The 20,209-nt window shown below is 37.8% G+C and overlaps 1 protein-coding gene across 6 annotated transcripts in view; it reads left to right on the top strand.

Moving 5' to 3' along the window:
• Positions 1-20,209, top strand: part of CHM (CHM, Rab escort protein 1) — a 183,654-nt gene that overhangs the window by 16,105 nt on the left and 147,340 nt on the right. For 5 of the 6 annotated variants that reach the window (XM_025373121.1, XM_025373124.1, XM_025373125.1 and 2 more), the window contains exon 2: positions 4,360-4,426. The exons of the other annotated variant lie outside the window; for it this stretch is intronic. In XM_025373121.1, coding sequence (XP_025228906.1) covers positions 4,360-4,426 — 67 coding nt within the window. The remainder of the gene's footprint in view (positions 1-4,359; positions 4,427-20,209) is intronic. 6 annotated transcript variants of the gene reach the window in all.

Consider the following 20,209-nt stretch of genomic DNA (forward strand, 5'->3'; position numbering starts at 1 on the left):
TTAAGACCAAAAAGTTTTAAGTATGTTAGCTTTTCCTAAATAATTTTTTTTTTTTTTGAGACAGAGTTTTTCTCTTGTTGCCCAGGCTGGAGTGCAATGGCATGATCTCGGCTCACTGCAACCTTCGCCTTCCAGGTTCAATCCATTCTCCTGCCTCAGCCTCCCGAGTAGTTGGGATTATAGGCATGCACCACCACGCTTGGCTAATTTTGCATTTTTAGTAGAGACGGGGTTTCTCCATGTTGGTCAGGCTGGTCTCAAACTCCCGACCTCAAGTAATCTGCCCGCCTCATCCTCCCAAAGTGCTGGGATTACAGGTGTGAGCCACCGTGTCCAGCCCTAAATAATTTTTAAAAACCATGAAGCATAAAGCTCCAGTTTTATACAAGTTTATCTCCTTGCTTTGACTACATTTTTTATTTTTATGTTTTGAAACCCTGATTTGAGCATGATCTGGCTAAAGTCCTTTCAAGACTCCCTATTCCTTAGAGGTTCAAGTTCAGATACTATAATTTGGCTTCAACCTCTTGGAAATTTTTTAAAATTTTGTTTTATGTTGATAAGAAGACTTGACATGAGATCTGTGCTCTTAACAAATTTTTTAAGTGTACAATACAGTGTTGTTAACTACAGGTACAAGTCGTAGAGCAGTTCTTTAGAAATTATTCTTCTTTCATAACTGATACTTCATGCTAGTTGATTAGCGACTCCCCATTTCCCTCTCCCCCAAACCTATGGCAACCACCATTTCACTTTTTTATTCTGTAAATTTGCCTATTTTAAATACCTCATATAGGTGGAATCATGCAACATTTGTCCTTCTGTGACTGCCTTCATGTTTGTTGCAACAATGTTCACAATGGGTAAGATGTGAAAACAACCTGAATGTCCATCGAGAGAAGAATGGATAGAGAACTGTGGTATATCCATATAAGGGAATATTACTTGGTTATAAAAGAAAAGTAATGAAGTACTGATCCATGCTGCAACATGGATAACCCTTGAAAACTTTATGCTAAGCGAAGTAGGCCAATCCAAACACTTTTTTTTAAAGCATCACTTTTTGGTTCTCCCTTCCTTTAACTTAACCAGGAATGCTCCTTTCCACTTTCCTTTTTCCGTCTTCTGCACTCCTCAGTTAGGGTTGTTAGAGACCCTGAAAGACCCAGCTAATTTCTCCTGTTCTTTGGAGCTTTCCATGACTCCCTCTACAGAGGGAGTGTTTCTTTCCATTGTGTTTCTATGACAGTTTTAAATAAACTTACTATTTTTTAATCTCTTTAAATTCTTGTTATATAGACTCTGAGCTCTAACAGGTAGGGATTATCTTGCAAAAAAAATGTATGGCAACTTCTCACTACCTAGCACAGTTTGTTCTCACTCTCCCTTCCTGTCCCCTTCCCCCATTTTCTTTTTTTTGTCTTTTCTTCAGCAAATATCTATAAAGAACCTACTACATGCCTCCTGTCTCCTGGAAATTCTGTTTATTGAATGGGTGAGAAGAAATATGAAATCTTGGCCAAGAAGACATTGTTAACTGTATTATTAGTTTGCTATTTTAGTCATTCTAAGCATGAAGATAATAGGCCCTTGCCATTTAACATTAGAACAGCTTATGAATTTCACAAACTTATGGGAATGTTTGGATGGAAGTATTAAGGAAAAACACAAATGATAGTCATTTTGGCTTTATGTAATTTGGACTCAGATCATGTTCAGTATTGAAATCCATTCTTGGCTTTGCTTTAATAGCAGAGATTTGACTTCTGACATTGTTGATCACAGCCATGGAAATAACCACATGCATAACTGCCTACCCCAAGTAACAGTTATTTTGGACCAAATGGAGGCGAGTAATTTTATTATCGTTCACCATTGGAGTTGGCATCTGGTCAAAATAGGTGTATGTTTGGGGTAGTGTTAGATGGAAATATAATGCTTCTGAAATATCGTTCTGAAGGATAATAAGAGTAGATAGTGTTCATAGGGCAAGTACCCTTGCTAAAAACATAACTGAATCCTATGTGGTAGATCACTATATTCTCATTGATAGATGAAGAAACAAAGGCTCAGAGAAGTCAAGTGACTTATCTGAGGTTGTGCAGCTAGGTAAGTAGCAAAACCAAGATTCAAGTCTAAGTCTGTCTGATTGAGATCATGCCTGTTTCATTTTGTTGCTGTATTGTCCTTAAATCCTCATTTTCAAACTTGCATCCAAGTTGGAGATAGTGAATTAACAAGGTAATTTGAAGTGGGGATATGGAATTACGGAATTACTTGATATTTGGCAAGTTATTTAACCTTTCTTAACCTATTTCTTCACATAGATAATACTGCCTGCCTCCTAGAATTATAATGAATAAATAGGATGATGTATGTGAAAATACAGTGTGAAGGATAAAACCCTATACTAATATTTGGTGGCATTGTTATTAATGCTGTCATTATTACACATAAGAGCATTAATCTTTAAAATACTAATTCTGCTTCTTGAGTATTTCTTTGCCATTATCCTTTTAACTAAGCTGCTTATCAGCTTTTAAAGTACCATAATGACTGCATTTCACTAAAAAGGAGAGTTATTTCTTTAAGTGTGACAGAAAGTTCAGATGGTCTTAAGATTTCAATAAGGGTTTTAATTTAAAAACTACATTTAGCTATTTAAAACTTTCTTCTATTTCCCTCTACTCCAGATATTCTTATTTTGTTTACTTGAATTACATCTAAAGTTAAGGTTGGAACTTTATGATGACTTGTTTTTAGTGATTGATATTTAATGGTTATTTTCAGTACATTTGTTAGAACTTTTTTTTTTTTTTTTTGAACCAAGCATTATATGCCTACAAAATGTTCAACACTGGAAAACTAGTCCTCTGTGAAGGCAGGCTGGAGTTTGTGTTTAGTATGGTTTTTAGCTAGAGACTGACTATATCAATTGTTTCCATAGGCATATTGTTTTTTATATACAGAAGATGACTTTCCCTTTTCCTGAAATCCTTGATGCTTAGTGTGTAGTTTAAACCCTTGCCAAAAGACTGGTGCTGTTTCTTTTCCACTAAGTAAGAACACGAGAAGATCAGGATGTTTCATCATGGTGAAGGAGTTCATAGTAGCACTATAGAATTGCACTAAACTTTTAAAGCATGCTTTATTTTTATAACTAATATAAAAAAATACTAGCTTCTATCGACATGGTAGATCATATGACAGAAAGTTATTGAAGAGTCTGGAACTTACAGGGTATTAACTATCAAATAGAAAACTTGATTTTTTAAAATCATAAAACATCATTATCTTTGGCAATTTTTAATTTTTTGTTGGTGCTGGTAGAAGTAATATATATATGTCTTTTTATGATAATCAGCTTTATGGTATGATTAAGTTTGATTCCAAAGCAGTAATGTTTTGTTTTCATGCTGCTATATTGGTCAAAAGCAAAATAATGTATCTTATAAGCAGCCAATTTCTAAACTAGCTGACATATTTCTTAAGCTAAAAAATGTGTGCCATTCCTCTTCAGAGGCATTGTGGCTTCGGAGTTATATCTGCGTTTAAATTTCAACTCTAGAACTTTTTTTTTGTTTTAATCATTGGGCAGAAAGTTAAGATATTCGTGTCCCAGGTTCTTTTTCTTCTCTAAAATGCAAATGCAGATGGTTACCTCTCAGTGCAGTTGGGAGACTCAGATGAGCTAGTGTGTGAACATGGTTTTTAACTGAATATTATATAGTATTTACAATTCCTCATTGATCGTAATTTACATACAAAAATATTGTAAGTACTTTTAAAAATTATTTTTTCTTGCCAAATTAAGCAGAACTGCTTTTTTAAAAATATCTCTGGCCGGGCGCGGTGGCTCACGCCTATAATCCCAGCACTTTGGGAGGCCGAGGTGGGTAGATCACAAGATCAGGAGACTGAGACCATCCTGACTAACATGGTGAAATCTCGTCTCTACTAAAAATACAAAAATGAGCTGGGTGTGCGGCGTGTGCGTGTAATCTCAGCTACTCGGAAGGCTAAGGCAGGAGAATTGCTTGAACCAGGGAGTCGGAGGTTGCAGTAAGCCGAGATCACGCCACTGCACTCCAGCCTGGTGACAGAGTGAGACTCCATCTCAAAAAAAACAAAAAAACAAAAAACACAATCTCTTCCACATAATAAAATTTTCAGTATGAGTAGTATATGTTTAAGAAACATCTTACAGTATAATTAATATAAAACTTTATAATTCTGAATACTAGCGAGGATGGGTCTCTTTGGTTAAACTATTCTATATAGCAATGGCATGAATTGAACATTTTATGTGAAATATATATATTTCTACATTCTAAATGATACAGGTGTGTGCTTTTATAGGTTTGCCTGAATCCATCATTGCAGCTGCATGCTCAAGAAGTGGCCGGAGAGTTCTGCATGTTGATTCGTAAGTTTATCAACGATAGCATTTAATACTTCCTAAATATCTCTATACAAGATTAAAATTTACATAAACACATATATGTCTGTACCTATGTACATGTATGTATGTATCATACATAAACTTAAGTTAGGAAAAAGACTGGAATTGTTTAATTTTAACCACTAATATGTGAAATATATAGCATACAAGTTTTACTATTCTGTGAAATAGTGATCTTTCCTTTGAGAATAAACCAAATGCATCATTTTATTTTTCTCATGAGTGATTTTGTTTAAAGTAACAAGTAATTCTCCAAGAGGCTTGAAAACCTCATGCCTGCCCTTTTTCTTCCATACGTGTGTGGGTATATACAACCTATATATGCTGTTGTATTTTAGGCTTCATATTCGATGATTGTAAAAATCAGCCAATTGATTTTGAGTATTATTTTCTTGAACTTCATCAAAATTTAAACTTAGGAAGTTTTAACTAGGAAAAATATCTACAATTATGTTTTTCCCTTTTTTCTTGAATGTGATGATAAACAGGAGGTTGATGGAAAACTCGGGTTTAAGATAAAGCATAGATTAAATCTCTCCATTTCTATATCCCCCCCAAACAAACCCCTAATCTCCCACCTTTCTATTAAGTGCTTTTGACTATTATATCTTGGCACTTTAATTGTTCATTGAATAGGAATAGAAAGAAGAAACATACTTTTTATTTTCTGTTAGATATTAACTACAATGTTTTTCAGAATGCTACAATATAAAAAAAAATTAGATTTATCATAGCTTATAGTACCTTCCCATATGTAATCTCATTGTAAATATGTGGGAATCTAAAAAGTAGCATGAGTTAATCTTCTTTTAACCTGTTCTGAATCCATTTTGAAAGCATAGTAACTCCTCTGTTATAATAGCTAAGATTTGGGAACAACTGGATGGAATTTCTAAATTGGATTCAGTTTTCATACACATCCTGCCTTTGTAATTCACTTTTACTATTTCACTATTGTATGCACGACTGCTTGTGTTAATCTCTCAATTCAGTCTTTTTGACATATCATGGATTTGCATGTCAGAAAATCTGCTACCTTGGGCCAGATATGGTGGCTTATGCCTGTAACCCAGCACTTTGGGAGGCTGAGGTGGGCGGATCACTTGAGGTTAAGAAGTCAGGAGTTTGAGACCAACCTGGCCAACATGGTGAAACCCCATCTCTACTAAAAATACAGAACTTAACTGGGCATGGTGGTGCATGCTCATAATCCCAACTTCTTGGGAGGCTGAGGCAGGAGAATTGATTGAACTCGGTCCGGAGGTGGAGGTTGCAGTGAGCCGAGATTGCGCCACTGCACTCCAACCTGGGCGACAGAGAAAGACTCTGTCTCAAAAAAAAGGAAAATCTGCTACCTTGAAGCCCAGGTACTGAGACAGTATGCTTTAAAATATTAATTCATATGTATTTTTGATGAATTTATTTAACCTAACATTAAAAATAAAATACTTGCTTCTCATTTCTCAAAAGTAGAATGATAGTAAAAGTTGTTATTTGTTGAGCTTGTACTATATGCTAGTCAACATATTAGTTTCTTTATACATGTTATGTAACTTAATTCTTATCACAGCCAAGTAAGGTAGGTGGTATTATCCCAATTTGACAAATGGGGAATGTGGGACATAAAGACATTAAGTACTTTTTCTAAATTTACCTTGTGTAATTTTAGTTTCAAATTTACTTTGTGTGTAGGTATGTGTGTTGTTTTTTTCTTTTTCTTTTTCTTTCCTTTTTTTTTTGACACAGGATCTCACACTGTTGCCCAGACTATAGTACAGTGGCATGGTAATAGCTCACTGTAACTTCAAACTCCTGGGCTCAAGTTATCCTCCTGCCTCAGCCTCCTGGTAACTAGGACTACAGGTGCATGCCATTGCACCCAGCTAACTTTGAACATTTTTTGTAGAGATGGAATCTCGCTATGCTACCTAGGCTGGTCTTGAACTCTTGACCTCAAAAGATCTTCCCAAAATGCTGGGATTACAGGCAAGAGCTACCGTACCTGGCCTATTTTGTGTTTTCTTATTCCAGGACATGAGGTCTTCCTAGAATGAAGACTATTTTATAAATCAAATTGAGTTTACTCATATTCCAAAAATAAAGTTTGATTAAAAATATAAGAACCTAGATCTTACTTTGACAAGCAGTGAATCAATTAGAAAAGCTTGATAATATGGTTGTCTTAAGACATTATAGTATAATAAAAATGGCATTTCAAAGTGACAAAACTTTTCTTCTTCTCTTGTACATCCTCAGACTTGATAGCTTTTGAAAGTTTAGATACATCTCGATATTGATTCTCCCACACCTTAAGCTTAGATTTGGGGGCTTCTTTGGCACCATTATCTGAGGGTAATGGATGTCTGCATACTGTTGATATCTCCTGATCTGAATCTGTTCTGAGCCCCAGTTTCATGTACCCTATCATCTGATATCTTCATCTAGATGTTCCACAGGCACCTTAACATGGCTAATATTAAGCCATGAATTCATCCTCCCCATTCTCACCTCAAAATGTACAGAACCCAAAAAACAGCATCCTGCTCCCAGTCTTTTGGAATGATAACATCGTCTACCCAGTTGCTCAGCTTAAGACACTTGGAAACTTCTGTTGATTTTCTTGCTTTATCCTCCAGATTTATTCAGATGATTTTGATAATAATAGAAAACATTTATTGAGCTCTTCTAGGTACTATGATACATACTTTGAAAATATAATTTCACTTACATCCCCTAACTTTAATAGCTCTCCATATCTCTTTTTCTTTATGTCACTGTCATTTCCCTCGTTCAAACCTTGTCATTTCTCGGCTGGGTAAGCTCATAACCTCCTGACTTTATCTCTAGCTCTCTAGTTTATTTATCACACTGCCACCAGTCACATCACTCTGCTGCGTGAAATCCTTCAGTGTTTCTCTGCTGCCTATGTTAGTGATTTTCCAAGTTTAAAAAAAGACTTAATGAGGGAACTGAAACAAAACGATGAAAGCAGAGCTGCTGTGGTTGAAATGAGTGGGTCTGGGTCAGTTTAGATATAACTGGCTTATAGGAGAAAGTCCAGATTTTCTGTATGTCATACAGTGCCCTCTATGATGTGGCCTTGGTTACACCTCCAGCCTCATCTCTTGCCACTTCAATCTTTAGATGTCGACACCAGCAATGCTGAAATTTGCCGTAGCTGAACATATTGTAGTCTTTACTTCATCTTCCTACTTTTTGTCTGGGATTTGCGTAAGGTATCCCCTCAGCCTGGATTGCCTGTCTCTACCCCTCAGCCTGGCTAACTTCTATTTGTCTTTCAATGTTTAGCTTCCATACCACCTCCTCAGGGAAGTCCCACTTCCTCAAACCCCACTGGCTATGTGTCACAACTATGCTCAGGTTTTTATAACACTGTATAAGAGTGCCATGACATTTATCATACTCTTAATCATTCACTTCCCTGTCTTCCCCACTACCCTTTAAACTCTTACATCATAGGTCTTAGTCATCTTTGTATCTCCAGCACTAGCACAGTTGCTGGTATGCATTAGATATTTGATGGATGGATAAGTGCTAATACATATTTGTGTATATGATTTTTTTTTTGTTAATGGTTAGTTTGGTGATGTATAATCTTTATGTCACACACATTTTGGATAAATAGCTGTTGTTAGAGATGTAATCTGTGGCTAAAAAAGTATGCAGTCAGTAACCTTGACTTTTAGTGTCATCAAGTTTTTACACTATCACTGTTCATTCATTTTTATTGAGAATCTTTGTGCAAGGAATTGTGCTAGATGTTAAGAATGCAAAGATAAATAAAAATACACTGACTCACAATCTAGTAAGGGAAGTAAAATAGATACACGTGCTATGCTGTTTGATGGAGGTATATATAAGGTGCTATATGGGGACAACTAACTCAGTGAGAGGGCTCCCCATAGGAGTAGGTACCTTATCTAAGGTTCTAAGGACAGGTAGGATTTCATCGAATGAGATGTACTAATAGGGGTTGGAGCTGGGAATAACATTTTGGACAGATGGAGCAACATGTACAAAGACTTGAGAGATGAAAGAGAATGACAAGTTTGGGAAGCTACACGTAGTTGAGTATGACAGGCACAGAGAATATACAATTAAGTACAGGGTGGGGTGGAAAGTTGAGAGTACAAAGGTAGGGCTCAGGTCAAAGAATTACTTTATCTTATAGACATTAAAGAGCTATTAAATGCTCTTAAGCAGGGGAATTAAGTGATCAGATGTGTGTTTTAGTACTACACAGTAGAGAGTTGGTTGGAGAAGGGTAGGCAGACCCACTAGGTGGCTGTTTGCAATGATCTAGTTTAGGGATGATGACCTGAATAAGCTATTGGCAATCAGAATGAATAAAAGGTAGAAGGATTTGAGGTTATATTATAGCAAGAATTTTTGGTGGTGGATCAGATAAAGTAGGTGAGGGAATGGAAGAAATTACAGATGACACCCAAGATTCTGGTTTGAGCCATTTGGTGGATGGTGGTGCCAATTTCATTTACTTATGTGAGGAATTCAAGAGAATGTTCAGACTTAGGGATAGAGCTGGGGAAGGGAAGATAATGTGTTCAGAATTGAAGATGTTGAGTTTGAGGTACTACTGACATACCTTGGTGAAGAGATCCATTCACCTAGGGATGTGTATGTGTTTGTGTATGTGGGTATATGTATAAGGAGCCTGAGTGGAAGATCTAGAGCTGGAGATAAGAGATTTGGGCATTATTTGTGAATAAATGGCCGTTAAAACCAAAGAAGTGAATAGAATCATCCTGAAAATGCATATAGTGAAACACATAACAGGCAAGTATAGAAACCTGGGCAAGAGCAACTTTTAAGGCATGGGTCAAAGGAGAAAAGCCACCAAAGGAGATTGAAAGGAAACAATCAGAGGTTGAGAAGAAAAGCAGGAGGGTGTAGATTTTCATATATGGCGACTCTACTCCTTGAAAACCTTAGTATCTCTCTACCCATAGAGGAGAAAGTCTTAAGGAAGGGAACATTTATGTAATGTTTTCCTGCTCTGGGCCAGGATTAAATATTTTCTCATTTAATACTCATTTTAGCATTTAAAACTCTTCATCAAGTTCAGTCTACTTCCCCAGCTCTATCTGTCATGTCTGCTTTACATGTAAAATTATACCATATATCTGTGTTCTGTGGACATGCCTTTCTTTGATTTTCTAAAAATAATTTTTTTAAATTGTCATTTAAACATGTAAAGTTTACCATCATAACCATTTTTAAGCATTGAGTTGAGTAGTGTTAAGTATGTTCACATTGTTGTGCAACAGATCTCCAGAGCTCTTTTGATCTTGCAAAACTGAAACTCTGTACCCATTCAACAATAATTCCCTATTTTCTACTGCTCTTCCAGCCACTAGTAACCACTACTCCACTTTCTGTCTATGATTTTGACTACTCTGGATGCCTCATTCATATAAGTGTACTTATGCAGCACTGTATTTGTCTTTTTTGTGACTGGCTTATTTCACTTAGCACAGTGTCCTCAAGGCTTATCCATTTTGTTGCATACTGCAGGATTTCCTTCCTTTCTAGGCCTAGATAATATCCCACTGTATGTGTATGCCACATTTTGTTTATCTCTTCATCTGTTGATAGATATTTGAGCTGCTTCCACTTCTTGGCTATTGTGAATAATGCTGCTATGAACATGGCTGTGCAAATGTTTTTTTCAAGATCCTGATTTCTATTTTTTTGGATAAATTAAAGTGGGATTGCTGGACCATATAGTAGTTCCACTCTTCATTTTTTAGGAAGTGCCATGCTGTTTTGCATAGTGGCTATACTGTTTCACATTCCCACCATTCCTATGCTTTGGCTTTATTGGGAAGTTGTATGTGAGCTTTTAAGCCAGAATGCCTGTGTTCAGATCTTGGTTTCTCCACTTACTAGGTGTGTAACCTTTGGCAAGTTATCTAATCTTTCTGTACCTTAGTTTCTTTATAAAAATGACATAATATTGGTACCAACGTTAGCAAAATAAAAAAGGGCATAATATTTAATATCTAAGGTTGTTGGGATTAAATCAACTAATCTATGTAATGGATTTATAACAGTGCTTCATAGTAAGCCCTCAGTAATGTTAGCATTTACTGCTCTTAACAATGCTGCTTCTGCCACTACAGGTGAATAGCCCTTATCTGAAATGCTTGGGACCAGAAGTGTTTTGGATTTCAGATATACACACACACACATACACACACACATATACACACACACACGTATCTGGGATTCAGATATATATATATATACACACACACACACCAGAGATATATAGATCAGATACATATATCAGAGCTATATATTGATATATTATGATATATATCAGATATATACATCTGATATATTATGATATATATCTGATATATAAGATATGCATAAGATATAGATATCAGATGTATATATCCATCATATATATCGATATATCAGATATACATGATAAATATATATGATACATGGTAAATACATATAAATATATATGATATATATATCTCTCTGATATGTATCAGAGATATATATAAGAGCATCTACTGCTCTTAACAATGCCGCTTCTGCTGCTACAGGTGAGTAGCCCTTATCTGAAATGCTTGGGGCCAGAAGTGTTTCAGATTTCAGGTACGTATATATATATCAGAGATATATCATATATATCAGAGATATATATATCTCATATATCAGAGATATTTCTGATATATATCATATACAAATTTTTGTAATATTTGCAATATATAGTAATATTTGTAATATATATGTAATATATGTATTCGTAATATATATATTTTGTAATGTTTGCAATATATATAGTAATATTTGCTATATATACATGTATTTGTAATATTTGTGGTGTACTTACTAGCTGAGTGTCTCTAATCTGAAAATCTGAAATGCTCCAAGGAACATTTCTTTTGAGCATCATGTTGGCACTCAAAAAGTTTTAGATTTTGAAGCATTTCAGATTTCAGATTTTCTGATTTGAGATGCCCAACAGGTACTAATACTACTGCTACTATTAGATAAGAATAGTGGGAAGCCAGATTAAAGGAGTGACTAATTATGCCTGTGAGATTTGTGGAAAGCGTCACAGAGGTGACATTTCAGCTGAGTCTTGAAAGATGATGTGGGGTTTAATGAGGAATTGGAGCATTTCAGAAAGAGGGAACATACTGAAAAAGCATGGGATGCTAGGTGAACGGTGAGAATTTTAGTAGGACTGGAAGGTAAGGTAAGTGAATTGGGTTCATGAGAGTTGAAATTAGAAGAATTAAACTGGAGTCATTCTGAGGACCTTGTATGCTGAGGTAGGAAGTACTGACTTTTGTCTTTAATAATTATCTTTAATCTCATTCTGTCTTTCCTTCAAACCCATATTTCATGCTTCAGCATATCCTGTCAACTCTACTTCCAAAAACAACCTAAATCTGTTTTCTCTGTCTCCACTCTTCCTCTTAGTTCATCCCACCATCATTGCCATTGGACTACTCTGATAAGCTCCTTATTGATCTTTCTGTTGCTACTACTGCCCCAATTTTTGGCCTTTTCCTCATTTCTAACTGCAGCATTTATGATTCTCTTTCTTGCTTACTATACTGTGCTATTGCTGTAACTATGCACTCATTTTTTATTTTTATTTTTTAGGCTAGTCAATTGAAGCAATGGGAGTTGAAAAGGAGAAGGAGCAAATAAATCTGTAACTGATTATGATCAATTAGTTGTAAATACCACCACACTTGGACCAGCCTCAGGACATTTTTTCATTGTTAATATTATTTATGCCTCTTCTCTGTTTCTTTCTCCTTGATCTTTCTTGCCAGATATTTGTTTGTTTTATTAGTCTTTTCAAACAACCAGCTTTAGCTTTATTGACTCCTTCAGTGTTATCTTCAATATGTACTTTTATCTTTATTTCCTTTCTTTGGCTTGGAATCCATCTTGTGCTTTTTCTAACTTTTTGAATTAAATTCTTAGCTCTTTATTTTTAAGCCTTTTTGCTTAATAAAATCATTTATGACTATATAGTTTCCTTTAAGGACCACATTAGCTCTCTCCCATGAATTCTATGTATTTTCTAATGGCTGTTATGATTTCTTCTTTGCTCTGTTGGTTATTTAGAGGTTATCTTTTTAAATTTCCAAATATATTTTTAAATTTCAACATCTTTATTGACTTTTAAATTCCAACACCCATGACAGAACATGCAAATGACACAAACTAAAGTAAAAAAGTTCCAGTGTGCCTCCTTTCCCTGCCTGCATCCCACCCACTCTGTCCTCTGTCTCACCTCCCAGAAGCAGCTACTGTTACCTTCTATACGTTCTCCAGAGAAGTAAGTTACAGAAAAATATGTATTTATAATGTGTATGTTAGATTTGGTGTAGAAAAATTGTAAGATACTGAGTAGTTAACACCAAGGATCTCTCATGTTGCCTTTTTGTAACCGTATCTACCTCCCTCCTCTGCCACTCCCCTGCCTTCAGTTCCTAACCCCAGTGACCACTAATCTGTTTTTTATCTCTGTTATTTTGTCATTTCATGTATAGAACTGGACAGTTTGTAAACTTTTGGCATTGGACTATTTCACTCAGCCTAATTCCCTGGAGATCTATCCAGGTTGTTGCATATATCAGTAGTTCGTTTATTTTTATTGCTGAGTGGTATTTCATATTACGTATGTATCACAGTTTGTATAAGCATTCCTCTGTTGAAGGGTACCTGGAGTGATTCTATTTTATGGCTGTTACAGATAAAATTGCTATGTGAACATTTATATAGTTGTTTTGGTGTATGTGAACATAAGTTTTTATTTCTCTGGGATAAATTTCCAGGAGTTGGATCATGTGGTAATTATATATATTTAGCTTTTTAAGAAATTGCTATTTTCCAGAGTTCCTATACTATTTCCCATTAACAGTGTATGAGTGATCCAGTTCCTCTGCATCTTTGCCACAATTTGGTGTTGTCACCTTTTTTTGTATTTTTGGTAATTCTCATAGTTGTGTAGTGATATCTCCTTATTTTAATTCACATTTTCTTAATGGCTAATTATCTTGAACATTTTTCATGTGCTTATTTGTCATCTGTATATCTTTTATGATAAAATGTCTTCTGTATTTTGACTATTTTCTAATTGGATCGTTTGTTTTACTGTTGGGTTTTGAGTGCTTTATGCCTTCTAACCAAATACGTTTTTAACTTTAGTTTTTCTTTTCATAATTGGTTTCCAATTTAATTACACTATAATCAGAGAATGAGCTCTGCATGATATCAGTTATTTGGTATTTTTTAGAATTGCTTCATGGTTTGGAAGTATATAGCTCCATGTGGCTTATTGTGTTTAATTGTTGGATATGCAGCTCTATATGTTAGATCAAATTTTTTTTTTTTTTTTGAGACGGAGTCACGCTCTGTTGCCCAGGCTGGAGTGCAGTGGCGCGATCTTGGCTCACTGCAAGCTCCGCCTCCTGGGTTCACGCCATTCTCCTGCCTCATCCTCCCGAGTAGCGGGACTACAGGCGCCCGCCACCACGCCTGACTAATTTTTTATTTTATTTTTGGTAGAGACGGGCGGGGTATCACCGTGTTAGCCAGGATGGTCTTGATCTGCTGACGTCGTGATCCGCCCGCCTCGGCCTCCTAAAGCGCTGGGTTTACAGGCTTGAGCCACCACGCCAGTCTCTAGATCAAATTTGTTAATGTTATTGTTTGAAATTTATGTTATCTATTAATATTAACAGATAATAATAATTCTAATTAATAGAATTGAGGAGTATATTAAAATCTCCTATACTGATTGTGGAATTCTTATTTTTCCTTTCAATTCTAATTTTTGTTTATATATTCTGAGTATAGATAGGGGCATACAGGTTTAGAATTTTGATATCCTTGTGTAATTACTCTATTTGCCTAGATTTTTTCTTTTTTCTAGCTTTTTTGTAACTTTTTTCTTTAAAGACTATTTTGTATGATGTTAATGTAATGACATTAGATTTCCTTGTTGTATTAGTTTGTTTTCACACTGCTGATAAAGATATGCCTGAGACTGGGAAGAAAAGAGGTTTCATTGGACTTACAGTTCCACATGGCTGGGGAGGCCTCAGAATCATGGCGGGAGGCAAAAGGTGCTTCTTATGTGGTGGCAGCAAGAGAAAATGAGGAAGATGCAAAAGTGAAAACCCCTGATAAAACCATCAAATCTCGTGAGACTTCGTCACTACCACGAGAACAGTATGGGCTTAACCATCCCCATAATTCAAATTATCTCCCACTGGGTCCCTCCCACAACATATAGGAATTATGGGAGTACAATTCAAGATGAGATTTGGGTGGGGACACAGAGCCAAACCGTATCATTCCCGCCCTTGGCCCCTCCAAATCTCATGTCCTCCCACTTCAAAAGCAATCGTGCCTTCCCAACAGTCTCCCAAAGTCTTAACTCATTTCAGCATTAATCCAAAAGTCCACAGTCCAAAGTCTCATCTGAGACAAAGCAAGTCCCTTCTACCTATGAGCATGTAAAATCAAAAGCAAGCTAGTTACTTCCTAGATACAATAGGGGTACAGATATTGGATAAATAAAGCCATTCCAAATGGGAGAAATGTACCATAGCAAAATGGCTATAGGGCCTATGCAATTCCGAAATCTAGTGGGGTAGTCAAATTTTAAAGCTCCAAAATGATTTCCTTTGTCTCACATCCAGGTCACACTGATGCAAGAGGTGGGTTCCCATGGTCTCGGGCAGCTCTGTCCCTGTGACTCTGCAGGGTATAGCCTCCCTCCTGGCTGCTTTTATGAGCTGGCGTTGAGTGTCTGCTGCTTTTCCAGGTGCAAGCTATCAGTGGATCTACCATTCTAGGGTCTGGAGGACAGTGGCCCTCTTCTCACAGCTCCACTAGGCAGTACCTCAGTACGGACTCTGTGTGGGGGCTCTGACCTCACATTTCCCCTCTGCACTGCCCTAGCAGAGGTTCTCCATGAGGACCCCGCCCCTGCAGAAAACTTCTGCCTGTTTATCCCGGCATTTCCATACATCCTCTGAAATCTGGGCAGAGGTTCCCAAACCTCAATTTTTGACTTCTGTGCACTCGCAGCCTCAGCAACACGTGGAAGCTGCCAAGGCTTTGGGCTTGCACCCTCTGAAGCCACGGCCTGAGCTTTACATTGGCCCCTTTCAGCCAAGGCTGGAGCCGCTGGGACTCGGGGCACCAAGCCCCTAGGCTGCATATAGCAGGGAGTTCCCCAGCTTGGCCCAAGAAACCATTTTTCTCCTAGGCCTGCAGGCCTGTGATGGATGGGACTGCTGTGAAGACTTCCGACAAACCCTGGACACATTTTCCCCATTGTCTTGGGGATTAACATTTGGCTCCTAGTTACTTAGGCAAATTTCTACAGCTGGCTTGAATTTCTTAGAGATATATATGTATTTTTTCTATCACATCGTCAGGCTGCAAATTTTCCGAGCTTTTATGCCCTGCTTCCCTTGTAAAACTGAATGCCTTTAACGGCACCCGAGTCACCTTTTTTTTTTATTTTTATTTTTTGAGACAAAGGCTCACTGTCTTCTAGAAGGCCGGAGCGCAGTGGCGCGATCTCGGCTCTCTGCAAACTCCGCCTCCCGGGTTCAAGCAATTCTCGTGCCTCAGCCTCCTGAGTAGATAGGATTATAGGCGCCCACCACCATGCCTGGCTAATGTTTGTATTTTCAGTAGAGACGAGGTTTCACCATGTTGGCCAGGCTGGTCTCAAACTCCTGACCTGAGGTGATCCACCCGCCTCGGCCCCCCAAAGTGCTGGGATTACAGGCGTGAGCCACCGTGCCCGGCCCCAAGTCATCTCTTGAATGCTTTCTTTGCTGCTTAGACATTTCTTCTGCCAGATACCCTAAATCATGTTTCTCAAGTTCAAAGTTCCACAGGTCTCTAGGGCATGGGCAAAATGCCACCAGTCTCTTTGCTAAAACATAAAAAGAGTCACCTTTGTTTCATTTCCCAACAAGTTCCTCATCTCCATCTGAGACCACCTCAGCCTGGACCTTATTGTCCATATCACTATCACTTTTGATCAAAGTCATTCAACAAGCCTCTAAGAAGCTCCAAACTTTCCCACATTTTGCTGTCTTCTTCTGAGCCCTCCAAACCGTTCCAACCTCTGCCTGTTACCCTGTTCCAAAGTCACTTCCACATTTTTGAGTGTCTTTCAGCAACGCCCCACTCTGCTGGTACTAATTTACTGTATTGGTCTGTTTTCACACTGCTTATAAAGTCATACCCGAGACTGAGGTGAAAAAGATGTTTAATTGGACTTAACAGTTCCACATGGCTGGGGAGGCCTCAACATCATGGTGGGAGGTAAAAGGCACTTCTTACGTGGCAGCAGCAAGAGAAAATGAGGAAGATGCAAAAGTGGAAACCCCTGATAAACCCATCAGATCTTGTGAGACTTCTTCACTATCACAAGAACAGCAGGGGTAAAACCTGCCGCCGTGATTCAGTTACCTCCCACTGGGTCCTTCCCATAACACATGGGAATTCAAGATGAGATTTGAGTGGGGACACTGTGAAACCATATCAGAGTGATATATGAAGAAATTTCTATTCCTTTAGAATAAAAAAAAATAACTTTTTCATGTATATATTGAGACTAAACTTCTAAGCTAATCAAAGTGTTTTCTCAAGCAGTACAAGGCCCACCCCTCTCATGTTTTTTGTTATGTAGCATTTTGGTGACACTTTGACTTTATACCTCTTTTAATCATTATTGTTGTTGTTTTATTTTGTAAGTCAATGATTATCTAGATTTACCTTTGTGCACCAGTTTCTTTGCTTGCTCTTCATTCTGGCACCAGTATCCTGCTTCCTGAAGTTCTTTCACCCTGAGTCTGTTGGTGGTACACTCTGTCTTTGTGATCCGCCCGCCTCGGCCACCCAAAGTGCTGGGATTACAGGCGTGAGCCACCGCGCCAGGCCTATTTCATTGTTTTAAAACATGTAAAGCAAACTTGTTTTATAGTGATACAGGATTTTTCTTGGCCACTTTGCCAACCAGGGACCTCCACAGCCAGCAACATCCCCACTGCCTGGGCCTCACTTGGTCCTGGGCCTTCCACTGGAGGTGACCCGGCCACTCAGCCTTCCTGTGTTGTAGATTGTACTGGAGTTTGGTGGTTCCCCTAGCTCTTTTCCCGCATTCAGGAAGAATGAGGATACACTGACAATTAGAAGGGTCTGGATGGGCAGAGAAGAATTTTATTGAGCGATGGAAGAGGAAAGGGGACTCCGGGTGGTTTCTCTCTCTCTTAGTGTGGCTGTGTCCGGGGCTTTTTATGGGCTCAGAATAGGGGAATGTGTGCTGATTGTTTTCTGAGTATGCAAAGAAAGGCTAAAGCAAAGGCACCACTCAAAGTTGGGCATAGTAGTGTAGAAAAGCAATTAGGAAAGGGTAAATATAAGTAAAATAGGTGAAGGGTGGGGATCAGTCAGAGGAAAGCATGCCAAACAGGAAGACAGGTTTTCAATGCAATCGGTGGATTTGACTTGTAGCTTGGCTTTCAGGCTTTAAACTGTCTTCAGCTTGGAGGTGGGGTTTCTCTGGGGACGTGCCGCTATCTGCCTAGGCCTTTGTCTGTCTCCTGCCACTATCGATAGCTTCTTTCACATATTTCCATTATATTGCCAGGTGAGGTATCAGAGCCCTAACACTGGGAAGTGGTCACCTCGTGGGTTGGTAAAAAGAATTTGCCAACAACAGTATAGGTTTGAAAAAGGAAAGTTTATTAGGAAGAACTCTGCAAAAGGTTCCAGCGGGTTGCCTCAATGAGAGGACTGAGCGTTCAGCCGTGTTTTTTTCCTTAGGGGTATTTGTGGACCTTAATGTGGGAGCTTAGGGTTGTAAAATGAGTTTCAACATGGCATTCCAGAGATGTATAGAAATTTTAGTTACTTATAAAAGTTGAAAGAGGCCTGGAATCAGATGTCAACTTTATATACCAGGGAAGTTTAATTATTTCTAAATTCCCTAGATAAGGAGTTGATCCTCCAGATGGCCTGTTTGATGGTCACCAGGTGGTCTTTGCTCCCTTTTAAATTCCTCAGATAAGGAGTTTTTGTCTCCGGGGCCTGTTCGGTTGCCACCAGGTGATTTTCACTTTCCTCATATATAACGTTTATGGGGGGTTTAATACGATTTGTTATTTTCTCTCCAGCTTTAGGGTCAGTATTTTTCCTTCCTTTTTCCCCTGAAATGTTGAATTTTGAATTTCTCTTAAGTGGAACTTTGCCTGGGGGATCCCTATGTTTCTGCTGAGTGGTTTTGCATTTCCTTTTGCCTCATCACTTACTGCTATTACTAGTGGTCTTAGCTTCCTATTACTGCTGTTATAAATTACCACAGTTGTAGTGGCTAAAACCAATACAGACTTATTCTTTAGGTTCTGTAGGTCAGAAGTCCAAAATGAGTCTTATGGGGACGAAGTCAAGGTGTAGGCAGTGCTGCATTAGTTTTGGAGGTTCCAGGGAAAAATTTCCTTATCTTTTCCAGTTTCTAGAGGTCACCTGAATCCTTTGGCTCATGGCCCCTCCTCCAACTTCAAAGTGCATCACTTCAGACTCTGCTTCTCATTCCATCTCCTTCTGCCTTTGAATTTTTTACCTCCTCATTTTAAGGAACTTTGTGATTACATTAGGGCATACCTGGATAATCCAGGATAATCTTCCCATGTCAAGATCCTCAATTGCATTAACAAAAAGCACTATATTTTTTTGCCATATAAGATAATACATTCATAGCTTCTGGGGATTAGGACTTGAACATCTTTGGGGAGCCATTCTGTCTACCACCTTGGGCCAAAGCAATGTTTGTGTTTATTTCTAGAATTGAGGGTTCCTGTTGTATGTGAGTAGTATAAATTAGAGCACTATATTTGTGCTTCAAGTTTACAGTTATATATGATTGTCAGGAAAATTTCCCCTCCATCTACAGTCATGCTTCAGCAGCATGACACCATGCACCTTGCTGTCTGAATATATATTCTCTCATACCTTTATGCCTTTTTTAATGCTGATCCCCATTGTATGTGAAAATTCTTTCTCCTCCTTCAGGACCCATCTAAAATACTGCTTTCTATTGATGGCTTATTTGATAATCCCAGTAGTATGAATTTTTCTCTTTGTGTTTCCAAGTACCATGCATGTTTTTGTAATGTAACATTTTTCATACTGTATTATTGTTTGTAGATCTGTCGGCCCTATTAGACTCTTAAAGATCAGGAATCATGTCTTATACATCTATATATCCTCAGTGCCTAAGAGTGCCTGGAATACAGCAATCCCTTAATAAACCTTTGATAAATGAATAAAGTTTAAGAATATATATATGTGCCAAGCCACTGTGCTGTTGGTAGTAATTTACAATTGCCTAGTACAATTGCCTAGTATAAAGGAAGAATTGATCCCTTGCTGATCATCTGTAGATTTATAAATTTATGGTAGTTCAGATGGAAGTCATCTGTTGATGAGAAAGTTGAGTGAACCCAGTGTCAAATGGACAGATCACAACAGGACTGGTGCCAAAACTAAGATCTTGTTCCTATTCCAGCATTCTTTGAAATATACCACACTAACTTTGCTGTTGATGATTTGTATTACTCAAACTAATTATAATTTATAGACAAAATACAACATCATTACCTTATATTTTTGGATATTCCTCAATTAAGTTCT

This window comes from Theropithecus gelada, chromosome X (genome assembly GCF_003255815.1).
Source record: "Theropithecus gelada isolate Dixy chromosome X, Tgel_1.0, whole genome shotgun sequence".
Taxonomy (NCBI): Eukaryota; Metazoa; Chordata; class Mammalia; order Primates; family Cercopithecidae; genus Theropithecus; species Theropithecus gelada.